At 39.3% G+C, this 24,434-nt stretch overlaps 1 protein-coding gene across 1 annotated transcript in view; it reads right to left on the bottom strand.

The window, feature by feature from the left end:
- LOC117420721 (testican-3-like) overlaps positions 1–24,434 on the bottom strand; it is a 98,464-nt gene that overhangs the window by 3,870 nt on the left and 70,160 nt on the right. Inside the window, exons 7-9 of the mRNA XM_034034287.3 lie at positions 9,437–9,556; positions 3,248–3,469; positions 2,602–2,664 (exon numbers count right to left, since the gene is read on the bottom strand). Of these exons, the coding sequence (XP_033890178.3) occupies positions 2,602–2,664; positions 3,248–3,469; positions 9,437–9,556 (405 nt within the window). The remainder of the gene's footprint in view (positions 1–2,601; positions 2,665–3,247; positions 3,470–9,436; positions 9,557–24,434) is intronic.

Raw genomic sequence — 24,434 nt, 5'->3', positions numbered from 1 at the left:
GAAAAGTTTACTACTCTGCTTTTTAACCAATAGTTGTTTGCTATTACACTTTTAAAACATTCTTGACTAGCAACAGCAGGTGCAGCATCGCTAGTATTTATACTAGAATCCTGCAGTGATGTTGCATCTGTTAATAATAATAATGATGATGATGATGATGATGACAACAACAATAATAATAATAATAATAATAATAATAATATAAACCTTATCTGCCCCAGTTTCAGGTGTGCGAGGTGGAAATAAAGCTATGAGTATGTACGTGCCAATCTTGGCCAATCTACGCGGCCAGTAGATTTGCTGGCGCCTGAGCGAGGTCTGCATGAATGTGACGTGCATTTTTACAGATCAGTGAACCAACTGCAAAAGCTTATGTTAACACTCTGCAAGAATGCTCTCAAAATGATTGAATGGTTTACCTCGAGATGTTGGAGTCTCGATTGAGGTTGATATTTATGATAATAACTTGTGAACGTTAGTAAACTGAGTGCAAAAGCTGTTGCCAGTTATTGTGAAAAAATGTGCGCCTTTTAGCCTTAGAGGGAACGCTGGCCTCACAATCTTACTGACACTGCTTTTATTTTCCCTTTCTACAGGATTGCTATAGAGTTTCAAATGAACCAGTAACTGCCCTAGATATTTGCACTTTTGTAATGTTTTTTAAGGCTTGCACATAAATAGACTTGGAAGGAAAGGTTTAACCTTTTTTAATTTTGCTCGACTTTTTTTTTTAAATTGGCTCCAAAAGTCCAAGGAGTTTATTTTTGCATTTTTATTGCAAACTATGTTACTTTAGGGTCCCCGGGGGTAATCTGAAAGGCATTTTGGATAATTTAATATACATTACCTAGAGTAACAAAACTCAGCATACCAAATCCACCACATGATGACAATTTTTTCCATATAAAGGCCAATGCACTGTATTTTACACAGGTACTACCATGGAATGTACTGCACGACCCTTCCTACATTCTTTTACCCATTACAATATAGTATGTCTACCCATAATTATTATAATACATATGTAGATGAAAAAATATATATATAATCGTAGAACTGCAACAAGTCATCCTATTTCCCAACACAGCATTGCATCCATGAGATATTTGGTGCAGTTTGATGATGATTTATAGGAGGCTGTGTGGTCTGGTGGTTAAAGAAAAGGGGCTTGTAACCAGGAGGTCCCCTGTTCAAATCCCACTCCCTGGGTAATTCCGCGTCTGCATGAATATCGGTTAAAATAACAAAAACTACCGATAGCCGATTGTGTTTTTTTCCCTTATATCGGTGCCATGGCAATAGGCTACTGATTATTGGTGCACCCCTAATATTATTATTATTATTATTATTATTATTATTATTATTATTATTATTATTATTATCTAATCATTTAGCTGATGCTTTTATCAAAGTTTAAGTTTACACAAATTTTGGTACCTCAGAGCTATATGGTAAAGATCAAAATTTTAAAAGTTTCTCAAATAAACTGCAACAAATAACATATACAAGTGCATTACACTGACTTTATTATGTTCAATATTCCATACGTTTTAAATTAAATCTAAAGAAGAATTAACATTTGTTTGTTTACTCTGAGTTGGGTTTATTATATAGAATTACAGTATTGATACTGGATGTTGCTTTTGTTATGTGAATTTATGAAGGATAAAGTTTCATGCTGATTTTGTTTTTGACATTTGGTTCAGTACACTTTAAACGTACTCTCACTGAACATTAAAAATACTACCACAGAAACCATTTCAATTGTATTATGACACTTTAACATGCAAAAGTATATGAATCTCCATATTATCTTTTGTGAAAAGCCACTGCAGAAATACCTCAGAATTTGAGGTGATGGTGGCTAAAAAGGTGGCTAAAGGCTTCTGTTTTTGGTCTGAACCTTATTCTTTCAAAGTTATTATCTGGTTGAATATTTATGTCTTTTTATGTGTGAGAGAGAGAGAGAGAGAGAGAGAGAGAGAGAGAGAGAGAGAGAGAGAGAGAGAGAGAGAGAGAGAGAGAGAGAATGGCAACTGTTTGTTTACAAATGATCTTTTTTCCCCATTCCAATTTTTTTAATATATATATTTTTCTATTTGCATGGTAAAATGATTTTAATTTATAATTAATGCAGACATTAACACAACCATGTTGTTAATTTAAAGTGATATTTACTGCAGAATTAATTAATTTGTGAAAACAAGGACAATGAGATTAAATAATAATAAAAAAAATACTAAACACTGCATGAAATCAATACATGAATACATGAAAAATAGGCTGGAATCATTTCTGCCATATGTAGCTTTAAATATATTTTTGTGATTGCAATTTGCAGAGGCGTTAAGAAAAAATAATTTAAGTGGGATACATAATCAATAGAGTTTCACAGTTTGCAAGACAGAGGTGCACAGAACTGTCTATGATGGTTTAATACTATTTAGAAAAGGGTAATAAAAACAAATGCAATATAATTTAAATAATGTAACACATGTTGTTGCCAGAATTGTATTCACACTTATTATTGACTTTATGTTCCTCCATCATTGGGTTTTGTAAGTGTAATATAATCTCTCAAAACATTGATATATGACTCACCTAGGAGTTTCTTCCCTGCATGCTGCTTTTGAATATTGGTGAGTTCCATCTGACATGGAGGGTCTGGAATGACATTCAAAACGTTATGAGAAGAGAGAAACTCGTGATCAAAGACATTTGGTTACTCTGGGAAATCCCAGTACAGGAATATAGCTTCAATGGAAAGACATTAGGTTAAAATATGCACACCAGCTGACACATGCAATTAGACATAGGCTGTTTTAAAAGACATGTTAATTTATTTCAGCTTTAACTACAATTGAGTTAAACTTTATAAAATATTTTTTGTGCCCATCATATAGTTATCTTTTCTACATGGCATACTCGTGGGAAATTTATGTTGACAATTTTGATTAAGAGAGATACTGCTAGAATACTTTAATAAAACAAAACCTGTTACAAAATGCCTCCTAAGCCATTCCTTTCCATAAAACTAAACAAAACACTGAGGACTAGCTGAGATTAAAACAACATTAGATTTTTTGTATTTGGAGCATTTAAAAAAATAATTACTCTTGGAGGAGTGGGAGCTATTACTGTTCCGATTTATATTGTTATAATGTTATTGCAACACAAAATGACAAATCATAAACAAAAACAAGTGAAAACAGCAACATGAGGCAGAAGTAAGGCTGGAGATACTTACCTTGTTGTCTCTGAAAGCAGTAACACCATTCGTTGTTGGAAATCAAGCCATCTCTGTACGTGTCACAAGAGTTAAAGAATGATTTTGTGCAGTGCTCATACTTGTCAAGGTAAAGGCTTCTAAGCTCTGACTGATCCAACAGAAGGTCATAGTTTGTGTCCAGTCTGTTGAACATCCATCCAAGAGAGTCCTTACAAATAGGCAGGATGCTTGTATCAAACCCTAAAGTGTGAAAAACAGACAGAAACATTAATTAAATACTTGAATAAATAGATGATTAGAAATAAACAGGAGTTGGTGAAGAAAGTCTCCAAAAAAAATATCCTTACCATATTTATTAAAATAAAAATTTTAAGGGTATACTTTTTTATTAAGGGTCTGGGAGTGTATGTGTCTACACTGTATATAACTGCTTAAAATAATTGAAATTAACCATTTACTTAGGTGATTTATATGATGTCTTAGCTACAGCCAACTTTGTGCTGATGGTCCTTGCTAATTTATCATCCAAATTCAGAAGTTGAAGTTTCAGGTCAATGTCTCTTTCTAATAAGATACCCTTTTTTCAGTAAAACCCATGTTTTATTATTTTTTATGATCATGTGTAGCAATAGTGTCAGACTACTTGGGGCAACAATACGGATGTATTAATCTGGTAGACAAACATTTCAATAACATAACGTTTACGTTATAACTGCCTTTCTCTTCTTTCTTCCAAACCCACTGTAGGGCGCTCAGCAATGTGTGTCAATGATCACTATGTGCAGCCATGTTCACCTTCTCTTAACAGGATTAGGAGTTTTTTTTATTTATTTATTTTTTTCACCAAACCCATACGGTAAAGAACAAATCGTAAAATGTAACAGAAAAACACTTCCATTCAAAATACTTACTATAATGTTACTAGTCTTTTAGCATTGCAACATCTGTGACTGTACTTTGTATCTGTAACAGAAAGAAATACACTAAACTTGCACTGTGAGAGGTGTTTATTGTGTTAATGATTTAAGTGGTGGTGGCATAAAGATCTGACTCTGTTTAGATTAAATGAACTCACATTGTGAAATAAAAACATACAAAACACACACACGCATATCTAGGGCTTCAGATTTTTGGTTTTAACCTATAAAAAATGATAAAACACCCCCGATACAAAAAAATTAAAACGGCGCATATCTAATAAACACCGGAAAAACACTGGAAATGGTTGCTCAATTCGTTGACTTGACCCCTTTCCCCGTGAAATAAAAATAAAAATAAAATACAGTAACCTACAAAAAAAAGTTGGCAATGTCCAGCCTTCCTGACTTGTATCTCGCATTGATTTGTTCTAAATACTTTAAACCCACCCCAACTGTTGAGTGGCAGCACATTTCTACATTTCTATTGGAGGATTGTAACATGCGTACAAGATTTAAAACGAGATTACAATTACTAGAAGCGGAGATTGTTCTTGCTCGTGAGATTTAAAGCTATATTACAGTTCCATAGGCAGTATTTACAAGCTTGTGGAATTTAAAACAGAACTGCAATTCATGGTGAAATGAGTGAGATCAATAGAAGCCGAAAAAAAAAAAAAAAAAAAGGGGCGTATCTCATGAATACAGATAGCCCCGGCATCACATAGATAACACGGACATAAGCTGCTTCTGCATCCAGCGCTCAAAGAACATCACAGACATTTGCAAAGCTTTTTTTAGATGTTATAGTAATAAAATAATGACTTGGATCTCATTATTGAGGAGTTTGGTGATCAGGAGATGATTTATCGATATGCACTACTATCAAGAGGTATGTGAAAAAAACAGCGAATGAGGGGTGGGGCGGGGCTAGAGATGCAGTACTGAGTGTCCTGTTCATATGCATTGCCATTTAAACCTGTTTTACTGTGAAAAAAAATACTTTTAAACAGCGCGTCTAAAATAAACTGCGCGTGTGAAAATAAATTGGACCTGACGCGCCTGAGACACGCTGAATAAATGGACAGCTAAGGGTTAATTTATAAAAAACGAAAAACAGAAGCCCTAATTATATATATATTAAATAACAATGCAAAAGTTAAGCTTGCAATTTAATAACCACACATCATAAAATATATTTATTTACCCTTATATATGTAATACATCATACAACTGTGGGTGCAGCAGTTACATTTTCATTGAAAGCATAAAATATGAATAAAAAAGAATACTGGTACAAGAAAAAAAGTCAACATCAACTAATTTGTTTTATAACATGTGCGATATCAGTGTTATATTTAGACTGAACGTTAGATTTTTTTTAAAATAATTTAGTCAGAAGCTAGTATTTGAGATTAGTGTGTGACCTACATTTACAGGTTATCTCAATTTCTGGTTTGTGAACCAATTTCATTTGCAGAAATGCACAATGGTTCCATCAATTCATAAACCTTCTAAATGTTTTTCAATTTATATAACAGTTCCTAGATTAACCTGTGGATTTAAAGGGATTTGCATTTGCGCATATCCACATATTTGCTCTGCAGTGCTTTAATTTGGCACTGCTTATCTTGCAGGTGAAATATTCAGTGCTAATGTTACACTTCAGTTAGCTCACACATGATTATCTTACATTAATTAAAAAAAAATGCACAAAAAATAAGGAACATGCATTGAATAGATTTCAACAAATTCATTAATATGGCAAGAAAAAAATCTTAATAATGAGTAGGGCTGTGTTCGAAGGTTCGTTCGCTAGCTAGGGATTCGAAGATTGTTTTAAACCTTCGATGGTTCGTGTGGCAATGTGCCAGGCCCCTGTGTGTATTTTTGTGTTTTATGTTGTATGTTGCGTGTGTAAATGTTGGTGTATTGTAGTTGGTACACGGGATATAATGTGGGTAATAAGCACAAGTGTTTAATTAAAATGTATAATTGTATTTAGGCACAGGGATTGCACTTCACTTCAGGTGCATTTAAAGTATTTAATATGTGAGCACGGGGTTGCACAGAATGAGTTCACGTGCTGGGATTCAAGTGAATAATTAATTAGTAATTAAATCCTGGCACAACAGTATATATAGATGCACGTTTCACTCACTCGGGGTTGTGTGTTCGGTGAGTGGAGAATGGGTGTGGAGAAGGAGTAAAAGTAAAGTAATGTAAATATAAGTTGTTTAGACTCACCGTGTTTGTTTGTCTGTTCGTCCACCGTTTGTTTAGTGTTAATCTGTTTTGTTTGTCTATTTATTTTGGCCTCAAGTGCCGTGTCCTGTTTTCTGTTAAAACCTTTTATTTTGTTTAATAAATGTACTGAGCGCAGCCATTGCAGCTCAGTTCCACTCATCACTACTGTCTGTGTGTGTGATTCTTTCTGGCCTGACGTAACCCCTGCAGCTAGCCTGTCACAGTTCGTCAGACGCCACTGACGCACTGTGTTGTTCTTTCCTGTTAATAGAAACTGTTTGACAATATATGAATACTATAAATCACACATTAAATGTCACTCACATGCAAAATTTGATCTTTTGATTTGTGTATTGCAAATTACATAAACAAAAGTTGTTGTATTAAAATCAGCTACCAAATCGTTATATGTATAACTCCATATGGTGCAGGGTATAGTATCTAAAGCACTGGGGCGGTACCTATAGCGGTTCTAGTGCTTCAGAAAAATATATACTGAATATCCAGTGTACAAGACAGTGTAAGAGAAGTGCTATGGTAAAATATGTTTGAAACTCACAAAATATACGATAACACAAATCATTTTAATTTCGAAAATTGAGCACCGTCTGTTCCTCCTCCCTCCAGCTCCTGTTATCCAGAAGCAAACCTTTAATTTTTTCATTCTCTATCTCGTTGTTTAGCATAAGCTGTATTGAAAGAAATGTCTCGAAACCCTTGTTGTTTGGGATTTTTTTGTTTAATGCCCAGATGACCAAAATAAAAGTTGAATGCAAACTGTGCAAGCGACTCGTACCATGGAGGCATAACCAATCTCTGGGGTCACTTGACAAGCGTAAGTTCATATTATTAGTATTAGTAGTATTCCTAATTTTTGGTAGTAATAAAATAGCCTGCTTGCAGCGGTGACTGTTAAATAAACTACCGAAGCGGTCCTTTTGGTGCATCACATTTTTTAAATGCATTTTTCTCCACTGATTGGGCAGCTAGGCATCTGTGCTTTTTTGACACTTCCTAAATATATGTATTAAACATCTCAAACCATCACTAAACCCAGGATTACAGAAACTTATTGAGATATAATACGTTATACCTAGAACTACCGCAACTGACATTTTGACTGTCATAGTAAAAACAGTGGGTTTGGCTTAGTGCTGCTGAACTTGAGAGCTTGTTTTGAATAGCTACAAGAGACATTTTCAGACGTGATTTATCTATCAACAGCTGTAAAAATGCTTATTGTCTATTTAAAAATACTTATTTTCTAGTTAAAATGAATAGACCAATACAGTGCAGTTCTGAACAGCAAGTTACTGAATAATAGTGTACCAAACCAGCTATTGCAAAACTGGAGATGGAAATTACTGTTGAATAGCTAACAGTGTCGAGCTCAGGCACAAAATAAAAGGGTAAACAGAAAACACTTGTATAAAACAGTCAAACAATCAAATTTCGGGCACTATTATCTATTGCTTCACAGTGTCGTAAGCTCCCGCTGCATGTCAAAAGTTGTCTCTGAGCTGCTAAAACCACTCTTTTATAGCCCCGCATTTGCAATCATAAGTCCCCTTCCAACACCACCCCCAAGTCTTGTGTCAGTGCTCGTGTTGTAACAGGTTTCCCTCATGTGTAACAAGCAGACTGCCAAAACTGTCACAGACAATATCCTGAAGGAAAACAAACAATAACATCAAAACGTCTGATTTACAAAGAAATTATAGGAAAATACAAGTGAGGAAATCGGAATAAAAGATAAGCACTATGTTTGGTATGTTTTTGTCTTACTAGAGTTTAAATGAAGCTTTAAAGTAATTAAAGCTTGTTGAATGGAGTCAAAATCAGATTGCCCATGTTCGATTGCCAAAGAAGGAGAGGGATTACATGAATATAAAATGGTATCATCTGTATAGAGTTGGTACTTACGGTATTTAATGTTGTCACCGATATTATTAATATATAGAATAAACAATAACGGACCAAGAATTGATCCTTGAGGAACACCCTTATTTAACAAAACAGGATTGACATCAGATTTGCATGTTTAACAATCTGTGATCTATTAGTAAGGTAATTTTGAAACCATCCAGACGCTTGCAATCCAATACCAGTGCTCAATATCTTTTGTTGAGTAATGCATGATCAACCGAATCAAAAGCCTTGGAGAGATCAATAAACAAAGACATACATGTTGATTTCTTATCTAGAGCCATTTTGATGTCATCCATAACTTTCAATGCTGCAGTCACGGTACTATGACTTGACCTAAAACCAGACTAATATTGCAATTGATTACTGACCAAGGATTCCAACATTTTTGCCAAAATTGACAAATTGGAAATTGGTATGTAATTATTCAAGTCAGATAGATTTCCAGCTTTTAATACTGGAGTAACTAAGACATTAGGTAGTTAGAAAATAAAAATATATTTAGCAGGTGCTATTCAATGTAAAAAAGTTGTAGCAATTTCCTAGAATGTTAAAACATTAAATAAAGAAATCTGAATGATACTTACACCAGCAAGCATCCTAAATAATAAACATACAGTAAATAAACACACCCTAGGTGGCGAGTGGTCAGTATTGAATACAACAGCACAGAGAGCATGTTCAGTCAACCAGTGGAAACAGTCAACAAATCTTGGTAGCAGCCAAGTTGTTGGATATGAACCTGATAAAAAAAGTGTCATCCTTCAGAAATGTTCACCCAAACCCAGCAGTGTTTCAGCCCTCAAGATTGAATAACACACCCCAGTAGAAGATCTCATTCAGGGGATGCCTGACCAATCTGTGTTCTCCCATAAGGTCAAAGGACATCCACAAGGTATTAACTGGTACCAGTGATGTTGCCTTTGTTCCTTTATTTTAGGCAGGTATAAACATGTACATTTCAAGCATCTATGTTCTGGGTGCCTATTTGCTTTTGGTATGTCTCTGTACTGTAATCAATGTACAATAATATTACAGGAGTATGTCAATAAGGTTTCTTTGTGTGGCACAGTAAGTGTGCAGAGCTTTTTAAAATAAAGACAAAGTTGCAACTTACGACTTCGTTCTGGTCTCTGAATTATTCTGGTTTTCTTGTTCTGGTTTCCATTATCGTGCAGCACCTTGAACCAGTCCCTCAGTCTGTTCACCACTTCCCTGAGTTCCACGTCACTGCAAACTAGGATAAAAAGAAATATATCAACGGTCTAAGCATTACATTAATATATTAGTTTTGTAAAACCTTAGACCACGAAAACTAGTTCCATAAAACCTTCATCCTACACATCATTTCACTTTTACTGCTGTAAAATAATAATTAATCTTAATTATACAACTTATTTTTTCATAACTCTAACAAGGGGTTATAAATATCAAGGTGTGCAGCGAGAATTATCTTTTTAAATTAAAGTCAATTATTTGTCATTTAATAAATACATTTTGTTGGAGTAAACTGATCTGTTTCCTTTTTTTTAGTTTGTACTGTTACTGTATGTGACAGGCTTCTACAAATTACATACATTGCCTCTCAAATACTAAGGGAAATGGGGGTAATTAATTTTTAAGGGGACTTTGTATGGTGGCATGCTTTTTTTGGCGCAGAACTTTACTCCAAAAAATAAGTAGGAATTTGAACAATATTCCTACTCAAAAGTGCTTACAGGGCAACTTGCTATGGGTAGAAAAAGTCTTAACTTTTTACTTTGCGTAAAATTCAACACACCTTGGAGACTAAAATGCAAAAGTTTAAAGTTCCCTGTGATGGGGTAAACCCCGCCCCTGTGTTTATTTGTATTTTTGTATTACTATTATTATTATTTATTTGTGTTCAAAGGTTCGAAGGTTCGTTCGCTAGCCAGGAATTCGAAGGTAGTTCTGAACCTTCGAAGGTTCGTCGGGCGGCATTCACGCACTGTCAGATGTTATTGTTTTTTTTTTTTTCTGTTAACAGAAACCGTTTGACAATGTGTGAATACTATAAATCACACATTAAATGTCACTGCAAAATGTGATCTTTTGATTTGTATAACGCCTATTAATTTAACAAAAGTTGTTGTATCAAAATCCACTACCAGATCGTTATATGTAGCACCTCTTTACCAATGATGCCACCGCCATGCATTGGAGCAGGGCATATAATGCCAAAGCACAGGAGGAGTACCTTTTGCATCAGTATTGCTTCAATAAAATATGTAGTGAATACCAAGTGTACAAGACATAAGAGAAGTGTTATGGCAGAATAAGTATGAAACATAAAATAAACGCTAACACTAATCATTTTTATTTAAAAAATTGAGCACTAAGGGCCTCATTTACTAAACGGCGGTGTTTTGGACATTATACTGCATGAAAAAGGAAGATCACTTTGGTTCATCCAGTGATAAACACCTTATTCACTAAACTTAATAGATGCAAAAATACGATGGAGTAACCTTCTAATTAGCATACACCTTGTAACACACCGTATATATATCACGCAGTATGGGCTAAACAGAGTGCCAGTTCACAATTTAAGTTGCCTCTGTATGAGATATCCAACTCGAAATACAATAGAATCATATTCTCTGTTTATACACTTACCGTATTTGCTTGAGTATAAGTCGAGAAATTTAACCCCTTATAAAATTGGTATTTTTTGCAAACCTGCCGCTCAAACGGCGTCAGGATATCTAAATGCATATATTTAGGAAAACTAACGCCTGAAGTGCACTCTAACAACAGTTCCGATTTCAGGGGTTCATTTTTGTTTTCTGTTTCACTTAACTTACCATCTGTTTCAATAACAAATAAAAAAACTTATTCCCGAATCTCGCCCTCACAATGGGGGGCTCGACCTTTACACGGTCGACTTTTACTTGCGCGAATACAGTAAATGAGTATAAATGCAAGACGTTCCATGTAAAAACAAATAGATCAATTAGATTAAAACACATTTTCATTTCAAAGCAGCACATGAATAAATGAATACATAAATAAATAAATAATATTCACTTGGTACTGATGACCGATGTACTTTCCCACAATATTTTTTACTTTCAATAATTAAATGGTTGGTGTGTAGCTACCGACATCTCATATATTCAGAAACCATTATTACTCTACAGTAATGCCTGCAATAGTAATGTTAATCTGATTTAATTTAACTATAATTATTCTTCTTATTCTTATTCTTATTATTATTTTCATTATTTCTTAGCAGATGCCCTTACCCAGGGCAACTTACAGTTGTCACAAAATATACATATTTTAACTGAAACAAATTCTGACGTACCTTTCAAAGGCTACCGTGTTCATTTTTTAAACACAGTTCCTGTATCAATGAAAAGTTCATTACTGTTCCTTTCCTGAAAGCAAGTTGCGCTGTTTCTTGCTGTTGCGTGTGCCTCCTATGAGCACCCTACTACAGTACTAGCCATCACAATGCTAGCCTAACAGCCTTCTATACTGTAGGCTATCAACAAAACTAAAGAATTACAATAAAGCGGACCCCATGTACAGGGAGTTCTATCTCGACTGCTGCCCCTGGCATAATGGAAGATGACAGTCTCACTAGCATTTTTCAGGACAGTAGAAGGACCAAATATCTTGAGAATGGTTCAGCACGTTTCTGTGCCATGCAGTAAGGCATTTCTGGAGCGAGTTTTGCGGATATGTCTTGTTTTGTAAACGGCACTAGTAGAGCGCTGCCCTTGTTATGTTGTGATTTAGCTGAAACCGCCTGGTTTCCAAACGCGGTACTGTTAACACACCTTGAGACACTTAGTAAAGGTACCGTGCTTAAGTGAATATGGTTAATATAACATACACCTCCCCCGCGGTCTAAGGGGAAACAATTTAAATACATGTCCATGCATTAATATTATTCATTGTATTTAAATAACTCTCACGCGGTACCTTTTTCTATGCGATTCATTGTGCACACAAAGTCACCTGCCACTCCATAGTTAATACAGCTGGTGTACAAAGCACGCAGTAAAGGGGCTTATTGCGCGCAAAACACATTACCGCTGTTTAGTGCATGAGGCCCTAAGTAAGCTAAAGCACCGCCTCTTTAAAAAAAATAAACAGACCACAGTTTTAAGGTCACAGCACAGAGGCAGGCACGTGCCCTAGAAACGGGTTTCAGAAAGATAGAAGACCGAAAAAAGACAAAAAACAGAGAAACCAGGGAAATGAATGTTATAAAGATACATTGGGGTACCCTGCATTGTGCTAAAAAAGTTTCAAGTAATAAAAGTTGCATCCCTACTTTTTGGGTTAAAAAATAAATTAGCAAGAGCTGTATAAAGACCCCAACCCAGGGGTAACCATCTGTGTTTGGAATGTGAAACTGTTCAACAGCTAATATTTTTTAATTACAATTACAACTTGTATGAACTGGAAAGCATTCTTTGAAACACTGTTTTCTTTTTTATTTTGTAAACAATTTTGCAATAACGACACGTTACAAGAAATGTTATATATTTTATTTATTTAGCCGATAATCATCATTATCGTGATAATTTATAGTCGATAATCAAAATCGATAACACAAAATTGCATTATCGTCCAACACTACTGTATGAGTATCGCAAGCAGTATGAATTACGTGTACATAAACAACGTATTTTTTTTTATTTAAAGGATAAAGACAAGATTACTGTTCTATATAACGTAAATAGCATTTTCAATCAAATATAAACTAGTAGCTATGGTGACGTCTCCAGTAAATTATGCAAACTAGTACCATCGATGTTTCGAACCTTCCTTCGGTAATGTGTTCCGAACCTTCGAAGGTCAAAATGTACCCTTTGTTACAGCCCTAGTATTTGATTAAAAACCTAATAACCAAGAATGAAAGTCTATTATTATTTATTTAGTTTAAAAATCACTATTTTAAACAATATGCATTGCTGTTTTGAATATTAAAATACATTTGTAATCAATCAAGCTGAACTACAAACGTTTGTAAGAATTTTAATTACTTAATATTTTTACATTATTTCACACTCAGTATTAGACCTGAAATATCAGTAAACAAAGAGCAGCACAGTTTGCATATAATCATCTCCATTTTTCCATTAATTGTCTCCTGGCATTAACAAACATGGATTACATAATGGAGCATGTTTTCAAACTGAAAAGCCCTAGGGTGACAAAAGTCGAAGAGTTAAAGCACTGTTGTACCCGATGTACTGAGAGCTAGACATGATTCTGAGGGCTGTATTGTGGCCACAGTGTGCTTTAAACTTCACATCCTGGAGAGTGTTATTAAGTCACCAGGATGTGACAACTAAAATAGAAAATGATACAAAGTAAATACATAAATACATCAAAGACTGAAATACACCTACAAATAGTATTTTTTGTAATCAAATTGTCTAGTTCTTCAAAAGTATCTGGCTAGAAGGGGGGGGGGGGGGGGGGTAAGTTAAAACTCTATACTGATTCAGGATAACTAGAGGTGAGGTAATTCAGTCATTCTGAGTATTATTTCATCTCATAGACAGATTAAGCTTTAACCGGAAGTGACAGACAGGATGAAGAAGGTTAGATGGTAGTCATCAAAATGCATCAGTGCTTCCCACTCAAACACTTTGCCAAGAAGTAGGTACTCTCCTCCATCTCACAGCAATTATCAATGTAAGACACCTTTGATATGAAAATCATTGACCGCACATAGTTTAGTTACTTTCGGCCTTAATTATCTTATGTGATTAAATTTGGTTCCATTGTGAACATTTACAAAATGTACTTAGGCCACAGAATACACGGAAATATAAAAGAAAATGAATAGCAAACATAGACTTGGACAAGTTATTATTATTATTATTATTATTTAAATAATTAACATTTTCAATTCCTACTACTTACATATACAAAATGTTATAATTTGTGATACATGATATTCAAATACAGAACATTTTATTTTATGAAACTTTAACCTTGCTCTCTTGTCCAGTTGTAATAAGAATTTTCTAAACTAGCTCTATGTTCTATGCTTTAATTCCAAGCAGAGTAGTAACAGTTTTATTAGGGCTGCATCGTTTTTTTTTATTTTGTTTTTTATAAGAATTGACACAGACAACGCATTTTTAGATTGTGATCCTAATTTCAATTATCAAAAGGGGAAGCTTAAAACTGAAATGCAATATTCAAGACCACTTGAACCACTTAGTAAACTTGACTGGTCAAAAACTAAATTGCTTTTTTGTCAAAGGTGTCTATTCAATTTATCTAATATGTGGAGGATTTAAACGCTGTTGTTGTTGTTTAAATCAGCGTTTCTGTCCTCCGAAGCATGTACCATTAGCTAACCGCTTCTTTTCACTCTACAGGCCCACCATGCAGCCACCTCAGGGCTACAGCGTCGGAGGACAACGCAGCTCTGGGCGGCTTACAGGCAGACCCGCAGGCGCCCGGCCATTCCACAGGGGTAGCTGGTGCAAGGTGAGCCGAGGACACCCTGGCCGACCTAAGCCCTCCCCACTCGGGTGATGCTCAGCCAATTGTGCGTCGCCCTTTGGGAGCTCCCGACCACGGCCTCCTAAACCCTCCCCCCCCTCCTCCTCCCTCCTCTATCTCCCCTGATGACTTTGCCTCCTTCTTCTCTTCTAAAATCTCAGATATCCGCAAACTCTTTAACACCTCTCCCTCCCCCGCACCCCCTCCTGCTCCAACCCCTACACCCACTACATCCCCTACTAACTCGCCCTCCCTCTCCACCTTCTTGCCCCTCTCAGACTCTGACCTCTCCTCCCTGCTCCAGGGTCACAAACCCACCACGTGTGCCTTGGACCCCCTCCCCACTCACCTCTTTCAAGCTGCTGCTCCTGCTCTACTCCCCTTCATCTCCTCCCTCCTCAACACCTCTCTACTTTCTGGCATCTTCCCCTCTGCCTTCAAAAAAGCCTCTATCACTCCCCTCCTCAAAAAACCTACCCTCGACCCCACCTCCCTCCAGAGCTACCGTCCTGTCTCCCTCCTACCCTTCCTCTCCAAAACCCTCGAGCGGACTGTACACCGCCAGCTCTCTGCTTTCCTGTCCAACCACTCTCTGCTTGACCCTCTCCAATCTGGCTTCCGCTCTGCTCACTCCACTGAAACCGCCCTTCTGTCTGTCACCAACTCACTTAAGTGTGCCCGAGCTGCCTCTCTCTCCTCTGTCCTAATTCTCCTCGACCTCTCTGCTGCCTTTGACACTGTTGATCACTCTATTCTACTATCATCTCTTGCTGACCTGGGGATCTCTGGCACTGCTCTGGCCTGGTTCTCCTCCTACCTCTCCAACCGCACTTACCAGGTAACCTGGCGTGGAGCAACCTCCACACCTCACCCTCTCTTAACTGGAGTCCCCCAAGGGTCAGTCTTGGGTCCTCTCCTGTTCTCTCTCTACACCCGCTCCCTGGGCCCCCTCATCGCATCCTATGGTTTCTCATACCATTTCTATGCTGATGATGCTCAGATTTTCCTCTCCTTCCCCACCTCTGACTCCACCATCTCCTCCCGTATCTCTACCTGTCTGTCTGCTATTTCCTCCTGGATGCACTCGCATCACCTCAAACTCAACCTCTCTAAATCAGACCTCCTTTTCTTTCCCTCCTCCTCCCCCTCCTCTGATCTCTCTATCTCTGTTCCTCTGGAATCTACCACACTCTCTCCCTCCTCCTCAGCTAAGAACCTTGGAGTCACCCTGGACCCCTGCCTCTCTTATTCCCAGCACATCTCCACTCTGGCACGCACTTGCAGATTCTTCCTGAGCAACATCCGAAGAATCCGACCCTTCCTCACCAACTATGCTACCCAGCTCCTGGTCCAGGCCCTGGTACTCTCCCGCCTAGACTACTGCAACTCCCTCCTGGCTGGCCTCCCTGCGTCCGCCACCCGTCCGCTCCAGCTCATCCAGAACTCTGCTGCTCGCCTGGTGTTCTCTCTACCTCGCTTCGCCCACGCTACTCCACTACTCCGCTCGCTCCACTGGCTCCCGATCACCGCTCGCATCCAGTTCAAGACTCTTGTACTAGCCTACAGATGCCTTGATCAGACTGCACCCAGCTACCTCCAGACCCTCATCTCTCCCTACACCCCCACTCGACCTCTCCGCTCCGCCTGCACTAGAAGACTGGCTCTACCTCCGCTACGCTCCCCTGCCTCCCGAGCCCGCTCCTTCTCCACCCTTGCTCCGCAGTGGTGGAACGACCTTCCTACAGATGTCAGGACTGCCCAGTCCCTGACCACATTCCGGCGCCTCCTTAAGACTCACCTCTTCAAACAGCACCTGTAGAACTCCTCTGCTGTATCCTGGGACACTATCACCCTTCATTTAAATATGCTTTATTTTGCTCTTATCCGCCCCCTATTTTACTGCATTTAATCCTGTACCTCAGAATATTGTAATCTGCCAAGTGTTTAATCTGTAGTATTTTGTACTTAATCATATCCTGATGTAACTATCACTATTTAATCATATCCTGATGTAACTTTCACTATTATCTGCTGTATTATTGAATTGTGGTTTGTCACACTTGAGAATTATTGTATTTCTTGTTCTTATTGTATGACTTATATTGTAACACTTGAATGTATTTGTATTTGCTTGCGATTGTATGTCGCCCTGGATAAGGGCGTCTGCTAAGAAATAAATAATAATAATAATAATAATAATAATAATAATAATAATAGCCTGGATTCAAACCGGCAACCTACAGGCTATAGGACGCATCCATGCTTCCATTCGTGAGCAGCTGCATATTGGAATGAGTTATGCGCAGAGATGGAGGTGCGCAGAGTGTCATCCGCAGAGATGGATATATGAATGATCGATTCCCTTAGCAATATTATTAATATAAATGGAAAAAAGAGAAGGGCCCAGTATCGAACCTTGTGGCACACCCTTAGTAACCAAGCGAGGCTGTGATATAAATCCATCCGATTTTACACATTGCGTTCTATTTAAAAGGTAGTTCTGAAACCAGGCAGCAGAAACCCCATCACAGCCTATACTACGGAGCTTGATCAAAACAATAGAATGATCCACAGTATCAAAAGGCTTAGAAAAATCAATGAAAATAGCAGCACAACAGTGATTCTTATCAAGGCCCACAGTAATATCATTCAGGACTTTTAAAACTGCTGTAACACACCCATGTCAAGCACGAAAACCTGATTGCGTATCAGATAAGATATTGTTACTCTCTAAAAAGAGACTTAGTTGCTTATTTACAATTGCTTCCATAATCTTAGAGAGGCAGGGTAAAATAGAAATAGGCCTATAACAATTGGGATCTGTTACCTCACCCGCTTTAAAGAGGGGCATGACAAATGAGTATATTGATGCTTGTTTTTGGTTTGGTCGATAATACAATAATTTCTTTACTCGGTTTTTCCAAACTAACATGTAGAAGTGTGGCTGTTTTGCTTTTTGATCCAATGGGCTGGTGGATTATTTGCATTTTTTTTTGTCATTGACATGACACCGTCTACTGAAATTAGTGTTAATTTAGGTAAGGGACTGGGAGTCTAGAATTGGTAATTGGGTTTGTGAAACCAGGAGGGGTTTTTTTTTGTACTACCCTCCTGTGTCAAAGTACTATAAATGGAAGTGGCTACTGTACAAAGTATACTGTAACGTATGTGGGGTCTGTGAAGTACAGGAGCGCTTGGGCTTTGCATCGGCTCAGCAGCCTATGGGTGATGGGCACAGACCGCAGGAACTGATGGTGATTGGTCGTGGAGTTGGATGACGAGGGACTGGCTGGTGCTGCAGACCAGTGAAAGGGGGAGTGGTTGTTGTTGTTGTTGGAAGTAGAGAGAGAAACGAGTAAACAGAATAGTTCTACCCTGAGATTTCTTTTCAGTTCCACCCTGAGATTTATTTTTGTTTTGTTTTGTTTTAGTGGCATAGGTCGTGGCCCACAGCAACCTGTTAAATTGTTAGTTAACCTGTGGCAGAGCAGGGCTCTGCCCTTGTAAATACTGGCAGGGATGGGGTTAAATTCTCCTCCCTGCCCAGGTTGATTGCGTCAGGTGGGAGCAATCAATTATTCAATTAACACCCAGCCATCTGGCCTAAAAGGAGGCCTCAGCCTCCCATTACGGAGGGTTCCAGAAGGAGAGGAAGGTTTGTGTTTGCTGTTTGTTTGTTTTTGTTTGAAGAGACTTGGTGGCATTACCGTTTATTTGTAAGTTTATTTTGTCTATTATTTCTGTTTAAAACACTTTTTGTTTGGCCCTTGTGCCGGTTTATTTTGTATTTTTTGTTTATTAAAAGCTTTATTTTGAACTTTTCACACAGTCTCTGAGTCTCAACCTCTGTCATCCTGTCACATTTGGTGTCAGAGTGGGATAGCGACACCTGGAGGCTCAGGGCGGTATTTTTTATTTTTTTTTGAGGAGGAAAAAGGAAGAGAGGATGAGGTGGAAGAAGGACCGGGAAGCGAGGGACAGGGAGGAGGAGGAGTACATCAGGGCCAGGTACCCGAGGAGCTGTAGGTCACCACTGTTGTGCCCCCTTTGTAACCAGCAACATCAGTTCGCCGCCTGTCCCTTCCGGTACTATGGGGAACCGCTGTGTCCAGAGTCTAGAGGGGAGGAGTTGCTGCCGCCACTCCAAGAGCCCGAGTGGGAGGAGCCCGAACGTCCTAAGCCCGAGAGGGAGAAGTCAGTGCGTCCATGGCCCGAGAGGGAGGAGTCGGTGCGACCACAACCTGAGAGGGAGGAGTCGGTGCGTCCACGGCCCGAGAGGGAGGAGTCGGTGCCACCTCCACCAGCAGGGGAAGTTTACCTGCTGCTCCCACCTCCACCGGAGTGGAAGGACTGCCTGTGGCTCCCACCTCCACCGTTGTGGGAGGACTACCCGTCGCTCCCACCGCCAAAAGCAGAGGGAGAATACCTGCTGGTGCCACCTCCACCAGCAGGGGAAGATTACCTGCTGTCTCTTCCTCCATCGCCGCTACCAGCAGAGGGAGCATGCCTGCTGGTTCACCTGCTGCTGTCGTCCCGAGAGCCAGAGGGGGTGGAGCTGCCGTCCCAAGAGCCAGAGGGGGTGGAGCTGCCGTCCCGAGAGCCAGAGGGGGTGGAGCTGCCGTCCCGAGAGCCAGAGGGGGTGGAGCTGCCGTCCCGAGAGCCAGAGGGGGTGGAGCTGCCGTCCCGAGAGCCAGAGGTGGTGGAGCTGCCGTCCCGAGAACCAGAGGGGGTGGAGCTGCCGTCCCGAGAGCCAGAAGAGGTGGAGCTGCCAGCCCGAGAGCCAGAGGGGGTGGAGCCAGGGACCCGAGATCCAGAAGGGGAGGAGACTGACGCCCCTCAGCAGCCCTTGCACATGCTGCTGAGAGGAGCTCAGGGGAGGCGCACCCGACTGCGACGGCAGGAGGTGCCAGCCCGACTTCAGAGACCGCTAGAATGGCCACGGCCACCACCGCCAATGCCGGAGTGTCTGGAACTGTTGCCACTGGAGGAGCTGGAACTGCCGTTGCCGGAGTGGCCGTTGTCTCCGCCTGCTGTTCCAGAGGGTCTGCCTGCTGTTCCTGAGGGTCTGCCGTCTCTGCCTGATGTTCCTGAGGGTCCGCCGTCTCCGCCTCCTGTTCGTGAGGGACCGCCATTCCTGCCTCGTCCACCAGAGGGAGACAGGCCGTCATTCCCACCTCCGCCACCAGAGGTGCCATCAGCGCTGCGCCTGCTGGAGGGTCCAGGTTCCCTGCCAGCGTTCGTGTGCTTGGATGGTCCGGGGCCCCCGTTATTGAAGAAAGCTTGGAGGATCCGACATCAACCCCGCCCACCACCGCCCGCTGAAATAGCCCAATAGCAAGGGACATAAGGGGACTCTTGGGGGGAGGGCTTGGGTACAAAGGGGGGGGGGGAGTTTTGCCGATTGCGGCCTGCGTACTTTGTATGTGGGGGGAGGTGTGGCAGAGCAAGGCTCTGCCCTTTGTAAATATTGGCAGGGATGGGGTTAAATTCTCCTCCCTGCCCAGGCTGATTGCGTCAGGTGGGAGCAATCAATTATTCAATTAACACCCAGCCACCTGGCCTAAAAGGAGGCCTCAGCCTCCCACTACGGAGGGTTCCAGAAGGAAAGGAAGGTTTGTGTTTGCTGTTTGTTTGTTTTTGTTTGAAGAGCCTTGGTGGCATTACCGTTTATTTGTAAGTTTAGTTTGTCTATTATTTCTGTTTAAAACCCTTTTTGTTTGGCCCTTGTGCCGGTTTATTTTGTATTTTTTGTGTATTAAAAGCTTTATTTTGAACTTTTCACACTCTCTGAGTCTCAACCTCTATCATCCTGTCACAACCTTGTTAAATTGTCTTTGATCATTTATTATTTTAATAAACAAAGATTGAGTTTGGACCTGAAATCAACTGAAGGATCATTATTATTTTTGTTGTAATACTACAGTATAATTGTGACACGGTAGTGGCGAGACAGAGACTCAGAAGCCAGGGAACTGCAGTACAAGCACTAAAGTGCTTTTTAATAAAAAAATAACACAAAAGTACAAACAAAAAGGCACAAGGGCAAAATCAAGGTTTAAACAAACATACAAAAACTGTTCAGGCTGGGCAGAGCCTTCACTCAACTTTTAAAGACAATACAGAGACACAAAAACAACACAGGTTCACTCACCAAACTCCTCTCTCCAAATGGAGATCTGGACTCTCCTGTTATGGGATGTGGCTGGAGCCTAATTAATCAATAATTAGTGATTATCTAATTAAGGCTCCAGCCACATTGTCACATGTTTTTGGCAGGGATGAATTAACCCCATCCCTGCCAAACACCAATAAATATACAGGGGCAGAGCTATATATATATTTTTTATTTACCACCAGTTTAATTAGCATATGATGGGATGCATATAGAAATGAATTTGGAGTCCGTTCTGTTCTTGCTCACAATATATTACATTTGTGGTTTATTAAGAGAAAAATATGGTTGACACTCATTTTGTTTTAATTATGTGTTGACAGCGTTCTCATTTCTTGTACATCTGTAGTCGCAATTAGCTTCTTATGTCAGCTCCAATCTCACCCAGCATTTAATGTCAGCGTTACAAAGTTTTTTTTTTCATCAAGGCATTTCAGAATTCACTAAATTGCAAGAAGGTACACAATTGTGTGGTGTGTGCTTGTGGTTTTTTTTCCACCACTTCAGATTATGCCATTGCAGATTTCTTATTTTTAAATCAACACAGTTGTTTTTGTGGGGCATTTTATTATACGTGAAAACACTGTAGAACCCCTAAAGTGCCCCTCTATAATTAAATTGGTGCCCCCTGTGTGCTATACTCTAGAATCGCCACTGTCTGAGATGTAAGTCTTTTATTTTATTTTACACACTGTGACAGGGTACTCCTTGTCCCTGTGCATATTTTGTATTATTATTATTTAAAATGCAGGGTGGGCGAAAAGCTGTCCGCCATCACTGTTATTGTTTTGTATTTTAAAATACCTTGTGAGAATGCGTGACTGTCGGCTAGTAATTATTGAATTAGCTGACAGTCACGCATCTTTGGTAAACCTGTGCAAAATGTGACTGAGGAGTTAACAAGATAATTGAGAGCTAGTTAATCCCTCGGTCACCACTATAAGAACCTGCAGCTTTGGCTGCACCGGGTTGAGTATTCGTGAGTGGAGAACGGGAGTGGAGAGAGGAGGTAAACAGAAATATCTATAAAGTAAACAATTGCTACTCGTGCTGGCTTTAAACCAGCACGATAATTGTTTGTTGCTAGTGTTTTGTTTGTCTGTTTATTTTGGCCTACGTGCCATTTGTTTTGTTAAATCCTTTTGTTTAATAAAATCTGAGTGCCATGATATTAGAGAGACTTGGATTTGATTCTTTAACGGAACATATTGAATGCTCTACTCCAGTTATTTTTTCTTTGTGTTCAATGACAATTAATATAAAATGGTACAGAAACCATATTGGCAAAGTACAGATGCTTATTCATACTGGAACAAAATTAATTTCCCATAAACAATACTGCAAGTGATTAATGTATCATGAAATACAAAATGATTTTAATTAAATTAGATTTTCAAAAAAAACAAAAAAAGAAAAATGTAATCTTATTGCCTGCACATAATTGTCAGAATAAAGCACTAACAATAAGGACTGTTCATTTCCACAGTACTTGCTACAAAACAAACTATTTATTAAATGCAGATCATTCAGTGAAGAGCCACCTTGCTTCTTCTCAATATCTACATCATCATAATAACACTGTTTTGCATGTACCTGCTGAATAAGGCCTACATGTGTTGCACTGAAAGAAGACTCAACATAGTACAGGAGCCAGTTCCAGAAACTAAGCAGTTTGGTGTTCAAATTTGACGTGCTCAAATTTGTTGGTACCCTTACAGCTCATTGAAATAATGCTTCATTCCTCCTGAAAAGTGATTAAATTAAAAGCTATTTTATCATGTATACTTGCATGCCTTTGGTATGTCATAGAATAAAGCAAAGAAGCTGTGAAAAGAGATGAATTATTGCTTACTCTACAAAGATATTCTAAAATGGCCTAGACACATTTGTTGGTACCCCTTAGAAAAGATAATAAATAATTGGATTATAGTGATATTTCAAACTAATTAGTTTCTTTAATTAGTATCACACGTCTCCAATCTTGTAATCAGTCATTCAGCCTATTTAAATGGAGAAAAGTAGTCACTGTGCTGTTTGGTATCATTGTGTGCACCACACTGAACATGGACCAGAGAAAGCAAAGGAGAGAGTTGTCTGAGGAGATCAGAAAGAAAATAATAGACAAGCATGGTAAAGGTAAAGGCTACAAGACCATCTCCAAGCAGCTTGATGTTCCTGTGACAACAGTTGCAAATATTATTAAAAAGTTTAAGGTCCATGGAACTGTAGCCAACCTCCCTGGGCGCGGCCGCAAGAGGAAAATTGACCCCAGAGTGAACAGAAGGATAGTGCGAATGGTAGAAAAAGAACCAAGGATAACTGCCAAAGAGATACAAGCTGAACTCCAAGGTGAAGGTACGTCAGTTTCTGATCGCACCATCCGTCGCTTTTTGAGCGAAAGTGGGCTCCATGGAAGAAGACCCAGGAGGACTCCACTTTTGAAAGAAAAACATAAAAAAGCCAGACTGGAATTTGCTAAAATGCATATTGACAAGCCATAATCCTTCTGGGAGAATGTCCTTTGGACAGATGAGTCAAAACTGGAGCTTTTTGGCAAGTCACATCAGCTCTATGTTCACAGACGAAAAAATGAAGCTTTCAAAGAAAAGAACACCATACCTACAGTGAAATATGGAGGAGGCTCGGTTATGTCTTGGGGCTGCTTTGCTGCGCCTGGCACAGGGTGCCTTGAATCTGTGCAGGGCACAATGAAATCTCAAGACTATCAAGGCATTCTGGAGCGAAACGTACTGCCCAGTGTCAAAAAGCTCTGTCTCAGTCGCAGGTCATGGGTCCTCCAACAGGATAATGACCCATAACACACAGCTAAAAGCACCCAAGAATGGATAAGAACAAAACATTGGACTATTCTGAAGTGGCCTTCTATGAGTCCTGATCTGAATCCTATCGAACATCTATGGAAAGAGCTGAAACTTGCAGTCTGGAGAAGGCACCCATCAAATCTGAGACAGCTGGAGCAGTTTGCTCAGGAAGAGTGGGCCAAACTACCTGTTAACAGGTGCAGAAGTCTCATTGAGAGCTACAGAAAACGTTTGATTGCAGTGATTGCCTCTAAAGGTTGTGCAACAAAATATTAGGTTAGCGGTCCCATCATTTTTGTCCATGCCATTTTCATTTGTTTTATTATTTACAATATTATGTTGAATAAAAAATCAAAAGCAAAATCTGATTTCTATTAAATATGGAATAAACAATGGTGGATGCCAATTACTTTTGTCAGTTTCAAGTTATTTCAGAGAAAATTCTTCGTTTTTTGTGGAGGGGTACCAACAAATTTGAGCATGTCTGTATCTGCTTATATATTTGTGGTATCAATAGAAAGGTTATAATCCCTAGAATAATATCTGACCAATTGTATTCTTGACAAATGTGGCCTTGACCTGATAAAATGGAATTTGAAGTCGGCCACCATCGACATTAC

The sequence above is a fragment of the Acipenser ruthenus genome, chromosome 1 (genome assembly GCF_902713425.1).
Source record: "Acipenser ruthenus chromosome 1, fAciRut3.2 maternal haplotype, whole genome shotgun sequence".
Classification (NCBI taxonomy): Eukaryota; Metazoa; Chordata; class Actinopteri; order Acipenseriformes; family Acipenseridae; genus Acipenser; species Acipenser ruthenus.
This window is presented reverse-complemented; position numbering and strand designations above follow the sequence as displayed.